Below are 18,331 nucleotides of genomic sequence, written 5' to 3'. Positions count from 1 at the left end.
TAGTTTCATTTATTGATGATTGATATCTGAATTTATGTGGTTCAGGTTACAAATTGTGGTTTTTGTTACTGTACTCTCTCTGTATTATCTAGAATCCTTCTATAAGGAAGAATTCCTCATCAACTTGGGCTATTTGATTATCTCCAATTATAGCTTGCATAGGAAGAGAATGATACATATTTAATTATTCTAGAATCAGTTTCCAAGTTATATCCAGTGCTATTTAATGAGTTTTTGTTTTAAATTATCATTTGACCATACCAGTTTGTATAATTTCATTGAATTTCAATCAACTACAATTGATTTGGTTTTAAATTAGCTCATCTTTTGCTGCCAAGAATCTCTTTCATGATATTTGTGTGTTCATGTGTTAGATTCTGTTCATCTTTGAGAGCTTCCAAGGTTCCTGGCATAAATGCTCTACACTTAAATCTCTGTGTATATATTTTTAAATATTTACTGTGCATTAATCCTACTTTAATTAAAAATTTCTTAAGATAATATGGGGTTGGATTTTTTAGTAATCACATTTCTTATAAAGTTTATTGCTATATGTTAACTCTTATCATTCTTTTCTCAAATTTCATGAAGTTGTTTTTATCATTTTGTGAATATGTTTTTTTAACATATGTAGTCCAAAGCTTCTTGTATAGTGTGCCTGCATTTTTTATTTATATTTTGCTCACAGCTAAGAATGTGATAGGTACTCTTAAAACAATTTTTACTTTTTTCAATCAATTTATGTTTTTGTACTGGGGATTAAACCCAGGGGCACTTTACCACCGAGCTACATTCCTAACCCTTCTTATTTTGAGTCAGACTCTAGCTATATTGCTTAGGGTCTCACTAAATTGTTGAGGCTAGCCTGAAACTTGTGATTAAGGTGTGCACTTTAATGCGTGGCCCCTCTTTTTGTAGTTACATTAGCTTATAGGTAATTAAGTAAGTTTATTTCTACCAAAGCACTGACAATTATGTTGTTTTTGCTACTTGAAAATTTGAAATTTACTATGGCAAATAATTCACAACCAAAATAAAAAATTTACGAAAAAAATGCTATTTTCTAGATGTAGTATAAGAACATTAAATTCAAATGTCAGACTTTGAATTTCTTATCTTTTCTGCAAAGTATTACTTTCTAGTATTTCCTGTCCTGATTAATTAAGTAAGTGGTTTTCTCTCATTTCTGTCTTCAGGCCCCCATAATATTCTACCTTAACTGTCCCTTCTTTTCTACCTCTTACTTTGTTCTTTGGTCTTTGTTCTCCTTATGGAGGCTTGGGCATCATTCCAAGTAGTTTTGCTTCGATTTCATCTGTGCTTTAACCCAGCCTTCACTGACATGGTTTGATTTCAGCAAATAGATCTAATTGCATCAATTTCTAGTTTAAAACTTTCAATTATTTTTCTAGTTTAAAGCTTCTCTAATTTCTTCCCAACTCCTTAGCATGATATACAAGCCTGGTCTCTACAGTCTCTGCTTTTCCCACATGTACTGTTTTGCCCAGTTAAGTTTCTCCAACATACCATTTTGTTTTCAGTGTCTTTGCCTTTTTATGTGCTAGCCCTTTTGTTAAATTATCTTCCTCTCTATCAGCTGTTACTACACCATCTTTATCCTTTATGCCCCTATTCAAAGTGCGTCTTTCTGCTGGGGAATTCTCAAACTCCTCCCACACCCCAGCATTTGGTGGTTAGCATTGTACCTTAAACATAACCCCATTTTTGTCTCAGCACATTGTGCTGTGGTTTAACTGGACTTTTTGAAGACAGATTCCATGTCCTTTATTCATCTTTATTTCCCTGGCAAGTAACAGAAGCTCAGGAAGAGAAATAAATAGTAACACACATGGGCATCAGAACCAATTAACAGACACCAAGAAATAAGACAATATTCTTTTTTTTTTTAAGAGAGAGATTTTTTAAAATATTTATTTTTAAATTTTCAGTGGACACAACATCTTTATTTTATTTTTAATGTGGTGCTGAGGATCGAACCCAGCGCCCTGCGCATGTCAGGTGAGCGCGCTACCGCTTGAGCCACATCCCTAGCCCAGAAAATATTCTTATTTTTGAGAAAGATATAAGTTCTCTGAATTGTTTGATATTTGCCTCTTGACTTTATTAACGATTTTGATTTTTAAACTAGGAAAAATGAGCACCTAAAACATCAAAGAGTGAGTAAACAATCCTAACAGTGGAAGAGTTTTGAATCATCAAATCTTTATTATTTGGTATGGAAAAGGTTTTGAGAATACCAGTTTCATTTGAGATTCTTCCATTTATAAATAAAGTGGCAGATATAGGCTTAAGACATGATAAAATACAATCTAAAAGCCTTCCTAATTCTTCAGAGAGCCATTAGCTAGAAAAGGCTATTAAAGATTCATCAGAATTCAACACAGTGTTTTCTGACAGTTTACCCAAGGGGTTCCTGAATATACTTAGAGGACTTATGTATCAAACAACTAGGAATTGATATAGACCAAGTCCCTTTGCTTTTTTTTTTTTTTTTAAAGAGTGAGAGAGGAGAGAAAGAGAGAGAGAGAATTTTTAATATTTATTTTCTAGTTCTCGGGGGACACAACATCTTTGTTGGTATGTGGTGCTGAGGATCGAACCCGGGCCACACGAGTGCCAGGCAAACGCGCTACCGCTTGAGCCACATCCCCAGCCCTCCCTTTGCTTTTTGATTCCACAAAATCTGGCAATAATAGCCAATAAAGTTCCTTCAGAGTCTGCTAGGAATTACAAGAGACAAAATGAACTGCCAAGGTAGAAGCAAGTGGGCCCAATGAAGGTTTGAAATTCAAGAGTGACATTTTTAATTGAATATGGTGATTATATCTTAAAAGAAGAATTGCTGTCATCACCACATAAAATTCTTATTCATGACTATCATTAGTTCTTTAGTGAAATGTTTGCATTTATTATACTTAAGTTACTTTAGTTACATTTAAAGAACTATAATGAAGTTTTCTTTGTCAATAAACCTAAATATAAAAGGTAATGTTTTTGCAAACTACATTTGAGAGAAAACCCACATCTAGTTTATACCCAGTTCTAAGTGCTTATTGTAATTGCTGATAAACACACACATGCACACACCTCAGTAAATGATCAGCTATAGATGACTTCTGGAGGTTGTCATAAGATTTGTCAGGGTAATGTATTCTGTGTAGTGTTGAACAGTTTGGATCATTTGATCCATTAAATTACTGAATACCAATTTAGATGGGATGGGGCACTTTAGCTGTCTCATTGTTTTTATTCTGTCTGTATGTGAAATATAATACTAGTTCTGTTTGCTCTTTAAAGAAATAGCATTTTCCTTGAAAGAACAAAGATCAGTTTATGAATTTTTAGAAATTAATATTCTGCTTGACTTTTAAACATTACCATTGCCTGTGTTTTCCAGTTTTGTTTTTAAGGAAGTAAAACAATTTATTGGGCTTGTATGAATTATCCTAATTTGATAGATTTAATGTTGACAAATATTAATGTTCAGAATTTATAAACTATTAATGTTAAATTTGAGATGTTGGTAGAATATGTGGAAATATTTAGCATGTATTTAGAAGTATGGATCTTAAGAATCAGGAAGTTAGGACTTAGGGATAAATATGGAGTCATCTGTGCATAGTATTAGTTCAAAATGTAGAAGTAAATGAGATTACTTGGGGAAAGGAATAGAAGGGAGCAGATAGATGAGAGTCCACATTTGAGGGGTGAAGGAACATATGGAGCTCTATAAGAAAATTTTAAAAGGAGTAAAGAGATCAGAGAACTAGAATAGATTGAGTCACTAATATTAAGAAAAGAGTTTCAGAAAAGAAAGGAACCTGACCAAGCACCAGATAGAAATAATCCCACATGTGGTGTTAGTCTTTACAGCTAGATGAAGATAAAGAGTATCTGAGAAGACAGTATAGACCTTTGGGGGCATACAATTCAACATATAAGAGTAAAACTTCTGTCTGTCAGGCACAGTGGCACATGCCTGTTATCCCATCTGCTCAGGAGATTGAGGCAGGAGGAGCACGAGTTTGAGGAAGGACTGGGCATGTAGCTTAGTGATAGTGTACCTCTGGGTTCAATTCCCAGTACTTTAAGAAACTTCTGTCAAGGTCCAGGTGTTTTTTGTTTGTTTTTAAAGAGTAATTCAATCATGCTAAGTTTATGAGATTTAGTACCTGTCACATTAGTCAGAATGTGTTGTCATGGTGAATGAAAAGGACTGAACTCAGAATCTCGAATTCCAAGCTCTTCATTATTTTAACTGTATAACCATTCAGTCATCGAATAGGATAGAGAGATTTGTAAACGTATAAATTATAATCAGATTGGTAGCTGTTATATTGAATATGATTAAAAGTGTTAAGTCTTTTGGGGCTCAGTTTCTTCACCTGTACAAAAAAATTTTAAAAAATAGTTTAAAACCTAAGTCTCTATATAGTACCCCCTCATGCAATTCTGAGTTGTTAGACTGCTATTTGCCTACAAATTATTTGCCTTAAAAAAGTATGTGCAGTGCATATGTATATATTTTTAACATGTTTTTAAAAATTCTTTATATGGTACACTTCTTATAACTATTACCCCTTACCCATGGTTGTCATCCTTTCAGCTAATGAAGTACAAACAGCAGACCATCTTCAATGCCCTTGACCAATGTGTATTGTGCACTTTCTTCTATTAAGTCCTCTACCACCCTCTGAAGTATTAAGCATGTCTGAAAACATGTATTATTTATCTCAGGGACTGTTTTTTCTTGCCATTTATTTATTTTGGCTCACAGTGAGTGATAAAGAGAAGGCGGCCTTTGTACTAGCTATTAAAATGCAAGCTTTATAAAAAGAAGGTGAAGATTATTAGGCCACCAGTCTTCCTACATGGAATGGACAAAGTCCGAAATTGTCAAAGTGTACATTTTGTGTCCTTTGATAGAGGGTGACTCTGTGTTCACAAATATTTATTAAAGGTGTGAGCTCTGTGTAGTGTTAAATACTGGAGATAAATTAGTAGATGTGATTATACACACACACACACACACACACACACACACACATACATATATACATAATATATATCTCCTCTTGAATTTTTTCGTTTAGTAGGAAAGATAAAGTTAAATAAGGGACAGAGACCCACAGGAGGCCAATTTTGCCCAAGCAGAATGTTGAATAAATGCTCTGGTTCTGACAAGAAAAAAAAAAAATCACAAACAGCATCTTTTATCATCACCTCAGTCTCTCTTTCCTTCATCTCATTCCTGCATCTCATTGCAACTGTGGTATAAGAAAAAACATTGATATTATACAGTTAGATAGCAGGATTTCCAAAGCATGTTATTGGCATATATGGTAAATGTGGCTAGGGAGAATGAAGGTTGAGCATGCCTGACTTTTGGGTCAGTAATATCCAGTCTGTCTTTGTAGGCTAGTTCACATTTAAATTAAAAAGAAAAAAAAATATATATATATATATATATATAATTTTTTCTTTTGTTTTAATTAGATAAGCCAAACCCACATCTTAATTACTTTGCTTTTTGTTTAATAGGTCCAGGGGCAAGTTCATCCGACTCTTGAGTCTAATGATGATGCTCTCCAGTATGTTGAAGAATTAATCTTGCAATTATTAAATATGCTATGCCAAGCTCAGCCCCGAAGTGCTTCAGATGTAGAGGTATGACAAAATTAGCCTCATATTTACTTTAGATATATCTAATGTATGTGCCTTTTGTAATATCAGTGAAGGCAAAAAGAATGTGCTCTTCAATTCCAGAAAATATACATTCAATGTATATGAAAATCAAGATTGGATATCCTTAAACTTTGTGTTGAGTATATGATAGCTTTTATATTTTAGCTGTGATACTATTCCATATTTTACTTTTCAACTAAAACAGTTTTGTGATGCCAGAATGATATATGTTCATAACTTAAAGAGTAGTGTTTCTTTTGTTTGGTAAAGCTAGCTAGCTAGCATTTCAGAAACATTTACATTAGTTTCAGTAATGAGCTCAGAGAATTGGTAACTCTAAAATATCTGAACAAAAGTAGTAGAATAGATTGGAAACAGAGTTGTATGAATTTAGAATTCATGGTAACATAGTTACAAAACAGAATATGGTCACTTGGTAGTGGCTGTACTTAAAGGTGAAGATGAGTTGTTTAAAAGAATTAAGAGTTCATGCCCCACACAGTGGTGCACTCCTGTAATCCCAACGGCTTGGGAGGCTGAGGCAGGAGGTTAACGAGTTCACAGCCACCCTCCACAAAAGTGAGACCCTAAGCAACTCAGTGACACCCTGTCTCTAAATAAAATACAAAATAGGGCTGGGGATGTGGCTCAAAGGTTGAGTGCCCCTGAGTTAAATCCCTGGTACAACCTCTCACCCTCCTGCCCCTGCCAAAAAAAAAAAAAGAGAGAAGGTCAGAAGAGTATTTTCTGTGACCTTAATGTAAGCAATGAAGCTGCACAGGATGCTGGTAGGACTTACAAGAGAGTGAAAGAGTGATGTTTCAGAAGCAGTTTATGAAATCTTGCATGCAGGCTGTGGGGCTAAGAGCAGTTCCTGCTGTAGAAATCTTCATAGGGGATCCAGATTTCAACTGAGACAAAGTATCAAGGAACATTGAATTACAGATGTTGTGGATATAGTGAAGGTAGTGTACTGCAGTGTAGTAATTCACTTTATTTTTTAAGGAATCCAGAGTAGGTTTCTTACATTAAATTTATACCCTTTTTAATTGAAATCAAATCAAATTATGTATATCTTTTATTTATAATTGGCTTTGGATAAGTGTTTACATTGGGGTTCACTAAATGGATCTTAAATAGAACTGGTTCCCTGACTCTGCTTCTCATTAACAATTCCAACTGCTCTTTTGGATTCTAGTTAGGTTCCCCCACAGTGTTTATAAAATGCAGCTTCCAACTGAATGTCTAATGTATTAGAATGGAGATACAAATCTCATCTTGTTTATTATCCTGATGTTTATTATCCTGATGTACATTCCAGGCATTTGATAGTCTGTTGACATTGTATTTATAATTATCAATTTTATCCTTTTAATTAACATAGAAACTAATACATTATTTGCCAATATTGAAGGAAATCTCTGGGTTTTCAGAAGTAACTAAAAGTCTCTCAATCTTCTACTTATATAGATTTAATCAATATGTAGATTCAAGATCGAATAAAAGATATTTCATAGATTTTTAATATTCTTAGAGATTCTGAGACATCAAAGATATTTATCCTTTTCCTTTCCTTATTATTTTTAAATACTTTGCCTGAGCCTTTAAAATAGAGGTAGCCATATAGAATTCCAGTAAGTTGGCTTTAGGGCTAAGGATGGTTTTCTTTTCTTTCTTTCTTTCTTTCTTTCTCTCTCTCTCTCTCTTTCCTTTTTTTTTTTTTTTTTTAAGTGTTTGTAACAGTGTAACAGTAATAGAAATACCAATCAGTTATCTATTGGGCTTGATAATTTCAAAGTACTGTCAAATAAATTTTTGTCCTTACAATAACCTTGTGGGTTATTTACCGTTCTCAGTATAGATAGAAATGATTGATTTTTTTTATATTAATTGTATAATACCTTGTACCAGCCTTGGAAGGGTATTTAGGTAAGAATAAAGAATGTGGAGATGAGGGCTGGGGATGTAGCTCAGTTGGTAGAGTGCTTGTCTCCCATGCATAAGGCCCTGGGTCTGATCTCCAGCACCACCCCCCCAAAAAATGTGGAGATGAGATAGAGAAATGAGTAAAGACTGTCTCAGTATGTTGAGGCTGCTGTAGCAATATACCTTAGACTGGCTAATTTATAAACAGCATATGTTTTCTTATTTTGTTTAATTTTAAAAATAGCATAAGTTTATTACTCATAGTTTTGGAGGTTGAGAAGTTCAAAATCAAGGCACCAGATGATATGGTCTTGTTTTCTACATATGTGTCCTTACATGGGTGAATGGGGCAGGGGCTGGGGGGGATTCCTCAAGTCTCTTTTATGAAGGAACTAATTCCATTCACGAGGACAGAGTCCTTAAAACCAAGTCACCTTATGAAGGCCCCACCTTTTAATACCACCACAATGGGTATTAGGATTTCAACATGAATTTGTTAGGGACAAGACATTCAGAACATAGCAAATTGTGTCTTAGATTCTTTTGTTAAGAAATAATCTTCCATTTTCCTTATTCAAAGTAATAAGGTCCCTAAACTTAGCAAACTCTTTAAATATATTTAAGGTGACTCCCCCCCCCCCAAAAAAAATATTAAATCTATTCAGAATTGCGAGCTGGAGTTCAACTTCTGTTGTTTTCTACTGCTTTTCTACCTCCACTGTGTACCAGTTTGCTTGTTTTTTGACTCCAGCTCATGACCCATTAATAAGTCATAAAATCACTTTAGAGCATTGTCCAACCAACATTTTAAAAAATAGAAAAGACCAGTGTACTTTATATAAAAAGGGCAGATTTTGTTTGTGAAACTTTGTTTCAGTTGAGTAAATATGTATAACATGTAAGGGCATTTTGTAAAATATGTTAAGAATTTATTTCTTATACTGATTTAAATTTTTTTTAAAAAGTGCAAGAAAGCCACAAGGTCACACACTATTATTAGGTTTCTACCATAGATACACCTAGTTGGTTTAACCATGAGATAAACCTTTCAATGTAAACATCTCAATAGAAATCCATGGTCTGGGAATGTAGCTCAGTGGCAGAATACTTGCCTACCCTGGGTTGAATACCTAGTAACAAAAAACAGAAAACAAAAACAAAAAACCTGGTCTTGTCATTTTGGGATTAACAAATCTATAGAATTAACTTGGACAAAGGAAATCATTTATTTATTTAACAAAATAGAATGCATTTTGACACATTATATACAAATGAGGTAATTTTTGTTTTGGATGTTCCTTTCTACCCTAGTCTCTCCTTCATCATCTGCCCTTGCTCCACCAGAATTTTGAACCTTTGAATGGCCTTTACTACATGAGGCTAGCATCCTGGCAAACAGGTTTTCAACTAGGTAGTTGGAAAATTTGTTAACTCCATTTTTAACTACAGTGATTTATTTAGATACATTTCTGATTTCATTAATTAGAATATAAATAATCATTTTGCAATTCAGCAACTGATTTAGCCTAAGGCTGGTTGTGAACTTGAACAAAGATTTGCGTATGTCCTGTTATTATATTTCTTCCTGCCCCTTCCCCACCTCCCAGACTATCACATGGCAATCTTTCTTTTATTTTCCATTTAACAGCAACTGATAAGACTTTTTTTTTCAGGTTTATAATCATAGTTGTTTTGTCATTTCATCCAGCAGTTTTCACACACTACCAATACTAGTTGAGTACTAGGAATTTAAAATGTTAAAAGTTGTGTAATAGTGACCTCTTCTGGTTATAATCATGGTATCCTGCAAGTGGGTTTTAAAAACTTGCTAGAATGAAAGTACTTTCTGTTTAAAGTGAAGTATGAATCACATTGTCTCTTAAGGTAAAGGAATTCAGCCATTATGGTATTTTGAGTTCTTATATTTTCAGTGAAATTGTAACTGAATAACTGCTGGAAATTAAATTGAACTGTTTGTTCATTTGTCTCAGAGATTGAACCCCGGGGTGCTTAACCATTGAGCCATATCCTTAGCTGTTTTTGCTTTTTATTCTGAGACAGGGCCTCACTAAGTTTCTGAGGCTGGCTTTGAACTTGAAATTCTTCTGCCTCAGTCTCCTGAGCCACTGGGATTACAGGGATGTGCCCAGCTTAAATTGAAGTATTTTGCTAAAAATCAATAACCTATGGAGGACCTTACTCTGAAGATAAACTGCCATGTATTAAAATTGTAGATACCAATGTAAATCATTGATTTCTTTGATTTGTAAATAATTTGAGGGTTAAGTACTTTTACAAGATGGATAAAGAAAAAATTTTTTGAGGCTTCAATTGCAAAATGCTATTTGAGCTTGTAATTGGTGTTGAAAAGTAAGGACAAGTAAATGAGAATTGAATTTAAGATATTTGCTTTTTGAGCTTAGGTCTTGTTCTTGCTTGAAATCATAAAAGTTATGTTTAAAGCAGCTTCTACTCATTCTGGTAATTAATTTTATCACAATTAAGTTGGGATTCAGAATATTATTATCTTCCTTAGATAATAGAAAGAATGTTCCATTTTTTAGTCAACAAAGAATTAATATATTGACAATTATAGTTTTTTCTTAGCTTAAGTGTGTTTGTAATATAAATTACACAACATGTGGAAAATTCTTTGATATTATTTGATTTTCAAAGTAAATTTTAAGTGAAGGTCACTGTTTGGTTTATTTGATGCTTAGTCGTTATTTTCCTATTTTCTAAGGAACGTGTTCAAAAAAGTTTCCCTCATCCAATTGATAAATGGGCAATAGCTGATGCTCAATCAGCTATTGAAAAGAGGAAGCGAAGAAACCCTTTATCTCTCCCAGTAGAAAAAATTCATCCTTTATTAAAGGTAAAGATGAAACACTGCCTTCTTCCCTTTGAAAAGCAAAATAAAAACCACCATTTTCAAACACTAAGAATGTTTAACTGAAGAGTAAAATTCTCTCATTTTAAGTCTTCCAGGGATTCATGTGATGGGGAGGGATGCTATGATAAGTCTAAATTGAACAACATGATTTAAGGTAATTTCATACCTTAAAGTAATTATCAAGCAAATTGAAAGACTAAGAAAAGTTATTATTGTGGATTTTGTTTCCAGGTGTTATAAGAACTGCAAAGAAAATTTACAAAACTCCACCTTTCTTGTTGTTTAGAGCTTAATTTCCATATAAATAATTTAGAAATTAGACTTCAATAAGACTCTGTCTAATCTTTGAACAACAACAACAAAAAATCCTGAGTATCACCTACACTAGCTGTTTACATCAGTTTAATCTCTCCAGAACTAATGGAAAGAATGACTGCTACAAACCCTAATAATTCTCTTTCTGTTCTATTTAATACAATGAACAAACTATTGACTAACTTATAAAAAAGTATAAGAATTAAAACCTTAATACTTTTAAATATCAATAATTTTGCATACACTATAATACAGGCAAAATGCTAATGCTTACATGTATTGTCTCTGAGTTTTATTACTCAAGAAAGTTATTGTCATTATTTCCAGTTTGTAAATGTGAGAAAGTATCTAACTTTCTAACAGAAAGTATCTAACTCCCTGGTTCAAATCCATAAGACTCAAAGTGATAGTGTTAAATAGATCTTCTTAATATTATACATAAATGTAAGGCTTACTACTTTGATAATATTTAACACTGTCAAAAGGCAATATTTTTTGTCTTTGGTGGCTGAATAGAAATAGCTGCCTTTGTCTTATTGACTGTTTTGACTGAGGAAATATGCATGGAAAATTACTAAATTATTAATAATTGCATATTTCTTTGTAATTCCTTTTTTAAGATTTTCATCAACCATACATTGACTTATAGTCAGAAAGAATCAACAAATTGAGATATGTACATACTGTTAATAATCATAAATTTTGAGTTTTGTAATCTAATTGTGGATATTATTTCAAGTTACTGGTAAATCTTTACCATGATACATTTAATAGTTTTTATATATCCCAAACGGTAAATGCAGCCTGCCCACAACTTATAGTAGACTTATTTCAAAGTTTTTCTCCCCCTTAATTGGATTGTTTGGAATTTGCTCTCCTACAAGGAAAACAAAAGACCTATAAAAGACCATACTCTTTGAAGTCTAATAATAGAACTATTTAATGTGCTCTTAGTAACTACCATTGTGCAGTGGGATAGAGCACATTTTTTTTTTTTTCCATAGGAACAGCCAGAGAAATGTGCCATTAAGATTTGGGGGAGCCTAGGTTCCTTAGGAAAGAATAGAGGTATATGATATTTCTAGATGCCAATAATGTATAAAAGAGAAAACTCTTGTATAAAAGAGAAAACTCTGTTGTTGTAGTTACTTACAGGTATTCTTACTTGGGTAATGAAGAACATAACTGAAGAGTAAAATATACCAAACTTGAACTTTGCTTCCTAAGTTAGGGATTATATATTTAATAATGTATGCTCTTAAGTATTTTACATGACCAGGATGATTTTGCCTTCCCTTGTCTTAGTTTACATTTTTCAGTTGTAATACATTATTTTTCATAATTGGACCATTTAAATTATAAAATAAAGCATTGATAATCACAGGCCTCAAAGTTAAGCTAAAGTGCATGATTTTTAAAAATTTGTAATCATTGTGTTAAATTTTTAGTATATGGTATCTAAACACGTTTTTCTTTTAATTTTGCAGGAGGTCCTAGGTTATAAAATTGACCATCAGGTTTCTGTTTACATAGTAGCAGTATTAGAATACATTTCTGCAGACATTTTAAAGCTGGTGGGGAATTATGTAAGAAACATACGGCATTATGAAATTACAAAACAAGATATTAAAGTGGCAATGTGTGCTGATAAGGTAGGAAACTGAGCTTCTATATGTTTTATTTCTTAAACTTGTGTACTATATTTTGGGGAATACTTCTAGTAAATCTAGTAGCAAGAATTCAGGATATCACTTTCTAGAAATATATTAGATATATAATATTATGATGTTTTAAAACATGTAGCAATTTCTATATATTGCTGCAACTAGGGTTTATTATAGTAATAATATCTTAACAGTGAATTTCTTAAAATTTAATTTGAATTGGAAGATTTAAAAGGCTATGGATTTACTTGAAAACAGTTTTTTAAAATTTGAAAGTTCTAAAAGTTTTATTTCAACACTTAGTTTTCTTTAGATACTGCTTGTGCAGTGTTTCAATAATATTAAGACCAAACATTTATTGAAAGTTGAGCATATACATGGTTTATCTCATCTGGTCATTATGATACTCTCTAATGTAGGTAATCTTATCTGTATGACACTTGTAGAAGTTCACAAGAAAGGGAAAGATAAGTTCCAGGAAGACTAACAATGGTAGACTTCTTGGAGAAAACAATTGATTCATCTCTACCAAATGTAGGAAAATAAGCCAAATATGAGAGATTGAGGCATGGAATAAGGTGAGAATGGCAAGGGTATAGAACAGAAGACACCAAATCAGAGAAATTCAAAGTCGTATTTGGGAACAAACCCAGAAATGATAGGTTAACATGACAGACAGATAGCTACTAGTGTTGATAAAGAACTTGGAGGAGACATGTGTGATATTAGTAGAATTCTATTTTAGAGAAGTTGTGAGGGGTTATAGCAATATATCCATAAAGATGAAGTTATATACCAGATTTTTTTTTTTTAGTCATTTAAGAACTTTATTCACAGAACCATTAGGGCATTTACCTTCAAATTTGACTGTAGATTCACATTTATACTTTATATATCTCTAACTATATAGGTATTGATGGATATGTTTCATCAAGATGTAGAAGATATAAATATATTATCTTTAACTGATGAAGAGCCTTCCACTTCAGGAGAACAAACTTACTATGATTTGGTAAAAGCATTTATGGCAGAAATTCGACAATATATAAGGGAACTAAATCTAATTATAAAAGTTTTTAGAGAGCCCTTTGTCTCCAATTCCAAATTGTTTTCAGCTAATGTAAGTATATTGTGTGTGTGTGTGTGTGTGTATATATATATATATATGTCTATCATTATATGACAACTTTGAATTTGAATTTGTGTAGTTCACACTAATTTGCCAATATTTTTAAGTTGTTGGACTTAATTTATGATCACAAATAAAATGCTACAAGTTTTAAGAGATCACATATCATAAATTAAAAGAAAATATAAAAAGTAGACTGATTATATAAGTTAAAATGAATTCAGAATCTTTGATACACACCAAACAATAAAGCCTCTTGTCTAGGTAGAAGATATTTTTGCTTTATTTGGCCAACTTGAGTCATTTAATAATTATTTCATCGATACCAATTGTGTTGTCAGGTACCATACTTAGCAGTGGAGATTCAAAGATAAATAAGAAACAGTTTGTTCCCTCAAGTTAAGACAGAGATGTAAATTTAAAATTAAATTGCAATACAGTGTGTAGTAACTATGATAGAAGTGTGACAGCAGTATTATTGAGAGCACAAAAAATGGAACCAGTAACATTGACACTCAAATAAAGCATTGCTGGTGTTATAATAGTAACCAAACTAACCTAATTGGGACCTAAGGAAATGCTGATTGACAGCAACTGAGGTTGTCTAAGGGAGTTACATACTAGTAATTCCTAAAGCTACTCAGCCATAGGTGACTGATGGAAAAACAGTGCTTACTATGGAAACTGTGAGTAAACATTAAAAAAAAAATAAAGGAACCAGGGGTGGGGTTAGCTTAGTGGTAGAGTGCTTGCCTAGTATGTGTGAGGTCCTGGGTTTAATCTTGAGCAACACACACAAAAGTAATAAATAATAAGGAATAGGTTATAGTGTTGGTTGTGCAAATCTGTAGATTATTAAAAAAAACACATTGAATTACCCACTTTATATAGATGAATTACATGGTATTCAAATTATCTTTTGATAAAGTTGCTTTTAAAAATGAGTAAAGGTGCTGGAATGCAATAGCATACACCTGTAATTCCAGCTATTTGAGAAGCTGAGGCAGGAGGATTACAAGGTCAAAGCCAACCTCAGCAACTTAGTGAGCCCCTATTTAAAAATAAAAAACAAAAAGGGCCTAGGATATAGTTCAGTGGAGTGCCCTTGGGCTCAATCCCTAGTACTTTAAGTAAAAAATAAATAGTTTTAAAAAATAATAGTAAAGGAAAGGCAAAGATGTTTTAGGACACAAACATTAAGAACTAGAAATGGTCAATATCAATAATCATCTAAGAAATACACATTAAAACCACAATGAGGGGCTGGGGTTGTGGCTCAGTGGTAGAGCGCTCACCTTGCATGTGAGAGACCCTCGGTTTGATCCTCAGCACCACATAAAAATAAATAAACAAAATAAAGATATTACAAAAAAACCCACAATGAGCTGCTATTATACACTCATTAGAAAGACTTAAAAAAAAAGACAATATCAAATACTGAAAAGAATGTGGCAGTCCTATTTGTGGGAACATAAAGTTCCCATATTACTTGTGAGATGTAAATAAGTATAAATATTTTGGAAAAAAGTTTGGCAGTTTTGTATAATAATAAGCATAAACCACCCATACTATCTAGAAATTCTACTTCTAAGTTTTGTCCTGAAAAAATAAAAACATGTTCATATAACACTTGTTCACAAATGTTCCTAGCAGTTTTGTTTTTGCCCCAAACTAGAAACAACCCAAATGTCAATCAGAGTTGAATGGAGTGGACTGGCGTTGTAGCTAAGGAGTAGAGTGCTTGCCTAGCATGTATGGAGCACTGGGTTCGATCCTTAGTATCACATAAAAATTAAAACAAAATAAAGGCATGCTGTTCATCCACAACTACAAAATAAATAAAAATGAATAAATAAATAAGTTGAGTGGATATACAAAGTGTGACATGTCCATGTGGTGGAATGATGCACAGTAATGAAAAGGTATGAAGTACTTATACACATAGCAGTGTGGAACAAAGAAATTAGACATAAGGGCTGGGGTTGTAGCTCAGTGGTAAAGCACTTGCCTAACATATGTGAGGCACTCGGTTTGATTCTCAGCACCACATATAAATTAATGAAATAAAGGTACAAAACAACTAAAAAAAAAGAAACTAGACATAAAAGACTAGATATGATTCCATTTATTTCATACTCTAGAAAAGGTACTTTTCTAGTGATGAAAAGAAGATTATGGGTTCCCTCGGAGTGAGAATAGTGAAAATTGATGGGAATGAGGAATACAGAAACTTCTTAAGGCAATGAAAATGTTACATATCTTGAATAAGATGGTAGTTATAAGAATGAATACATAAATCTCACCAAGAAGTACATTAAAAATAGGTATATCTTACTGTATATAAATCATATCTCAAAGTTAATTTGACAAAATATAGTCACTGATAAAAATAATAAAAAAATAGTAAGCAGTGGATTTTAGTGTAATCATACAAAATTGATTCCACATTACATCTAACCTTTAAGAAACTATCATTCGGGGCCTGGGGCCGTAGTTCAGGGGTAGAGCATTTTCCTAGCATGTGTGAGGCTCTGGGTTTGATCCTCAGCACCACATAAAAAGAAATAAATAAAATAAAAGTCCATCTACATCTAAAAAAAAAAAAAAAAAAACTACCACTCATTAAAGTTTGGTGTAGGGCCATAAAAGGATGTTCACTTTATTTATGGGAAATGTCTAGAATAGGCAAATCCATAGAGATAGAAAGTAGAATAGAGGTTGACAAGGGCTGGGAAAAGAACAGAATGGAGAATAATTGTTAATAGGTTTACAGTGTCTCTCTGAGGTAATGAAATGTTCCAGGATTTGATAGTATGATATACAACTCTGTAAATACACTGAAAACTGTCAGTATCGTAAGCATGTTTCATAAGGGTAAATTTTGTGGTATATGAGGTACATCTCAATAAAAAATTACGAAGAATCTTTATAAAAGAATACCTAACAGTTATTTGAGTAGACTATTATTCTCCCTTTCCTAATATGTATCTGTATAGCTAGATTTTCTTCATGTATTTCAACCAAAATAATGTATCCCAACAGATTGAATGGCAAGAAATGATAGAAAAATCCTGCTCTCTTCTATTAAATTACTTGTTAGATTTGCAAAAATGTAAAGTGATACCATTTTATACTAAATATTTCCTTTTTGTTGTTTTAGAAAAACAGTTGCTTTTCACAAAAATGTTACTTATGTTATCATGTAGTGAGTTCATTTTTATAAGTGAATTAAATGTTTAAACATTGTTGGTTTTAATTTCTAATATGGTAAACATAGATACAAAAAAAGTCTATAAAAGTGTGGTAATTTATTAGATAATTTATGAGAGTGTGAAAGAGTCCTAAGACAAAAAGTTTGAGAACCGTTTTTTCAAGAGAAATGTATTTATTACATGTAAATTGCAAAACAAATTATTGAATATTTTTAATTTATGAGTCATTAGTATTTGTCAATATATTTTCCATGTTAAGTTCTGTGATTATAAAATGACTTATAAACTCAAAATTTATCTATTGTTACACAGCCTAATTGAATTAATATATTTCTCTCCTCTCCAATAGGATGTAGAAAATATATTTAGCCGTATAGTAGATATACATGAACTTAGTGTAAAGTTACTGGGCCATATAGAAGACACTGTAGAAATGACAGATGAAGGCAGTCCCCATCCTTTAGTAGGAAGCTGCTTTGAAGACTTGGCAGAGGTGAGTACTTCAATTTTTATATATATATATAAAATCTTAAAATTGTGTATATAAGCCTACTTTTGCCTTAAAATTGGAAATTTTAATTCTGTTGTCTAGCTAAAGTCCTAGATACTAACTGTTAAGACTACTTACCTGTTATTGCCCCTTCTTCATAGTGTTATTGTCAACATTTGTTTCTGTTATTTCAACAAACATAGAAAAAATGGTCTCCCATTATAGAAAAGCAGATTCCATAGAGGAGAGATGCCAACGCTGACACCCAGTGGCCTATTATGAAATCTTTCAAAGCAAGAAAAGTCAGTGAATCAATGAAGAACTTGGATCTGGGGTTAGAAGACTTGTGTTCCACTCCAAGTTCTGCTGTTTATTAGTTGTGTAACTGTGAGCAAGTTATTTTGCTTCTTTAAACCTCTGTATATTTGTAAAGTAAGGGTGATGATAATATAAGGACTTGAAATTTTTTTGGAAATTGAGTATAACACAGTCAGCTACTCAATGTGTGGTAACTACATTATTATTTTGAAGAGCAGGAATGAAACTTGGGTCCAGGGCCTAGACGATTCAGAGATGATGAAGCAGAAAATTTGGTAGCCTTTTCCTGGACTATTTCAAATGCTAAAATATATGAGTTCTAACAAATGAGCATTTGATAGTCATTCATTCTGGGTTTTCTATCTCTTGCTCTGTCTTCACTTTAAAATCTACTCTCTTTAACTATAACAGTATTGAACTTTAAAAAGGGGGGAAACTTTTAAAAAGAGATATAATACTTAATGGCTAGATTAAAGAATTCAGGTCAGATGCAGTAGTGCATACCTGTAATCCCAGCGGCTTGGGAGGCTGAAGTGGGAGGATTGCGAGTTCAAAGCCAGCCTTAGTAACTTAGCAAGGCCCTAAGCAATTCAGTGGGACCCTGTCTCTAAATAAAATACAAAATAAGGTTGGGGATGTGGCTCAGTGGTCAGGTACCCCTGAGTTCAATCCAAGGTA

General features: G+C 32.7%; 1 protein-coding gene across 4 annotated transcripts in view; it reads left to right on the top strand.

Moving 5' to 3' along the window:
• Window positions 1–18,331, top strand: part of Sos1 (SOS Ras/Rac guanine nucleotide exchange factor 1) — a 118,024-nt gene that overhangs the window by 43,524 nt on the left and 56,169 nt on the right. For all 4 annotated transcript variants that reach the window (XM_026410122.2, XM_026410121.2, XM_026410119.2 and 1 more), the window contains exons 2-6: window positions 5,563–5,688; window positions 10,376–10,507; window positions 12,328–12,492; window positions 13,415–13,624; window positions 17,195–17,338. In XM_026410122.2, coding sequence (XP_026265907.1) covers window positions 5,563–5,688; window positions 10,376–10,507; window positions 12,328–12,492; window positions 13,415–13,624; window positions 17,195–17,338 — 777 coding nt within the window. The remainder of the gene's footprint in view (window positions 1–5,562; window positions 5,689–10,375; window positions 10,508–12,327; window positions 12,493–13,414; window positions 13,625–17,194; window positions 17,339–18,331) is intronic.

Source organism: Urocitellus parryii, chromosome 12 (genome assembly GCF_045843805.1).
Source record: "Urocitellus parryii isolate mUroPar1 chromosome 12, mUroPar1.hap1, whole genome shotgun sequence".
Classification (NCBI taxonomy): Eukaryota; Metazoa; Chordata; class Mammalia; order Rodentia; family Sciuridae; genus Urocitellus; species Urocitellus parryii.
Note: the sequence above shows the minus strand (reverse complement) of the source record. Positions and strands in the feature narration are given on the sequence as shown.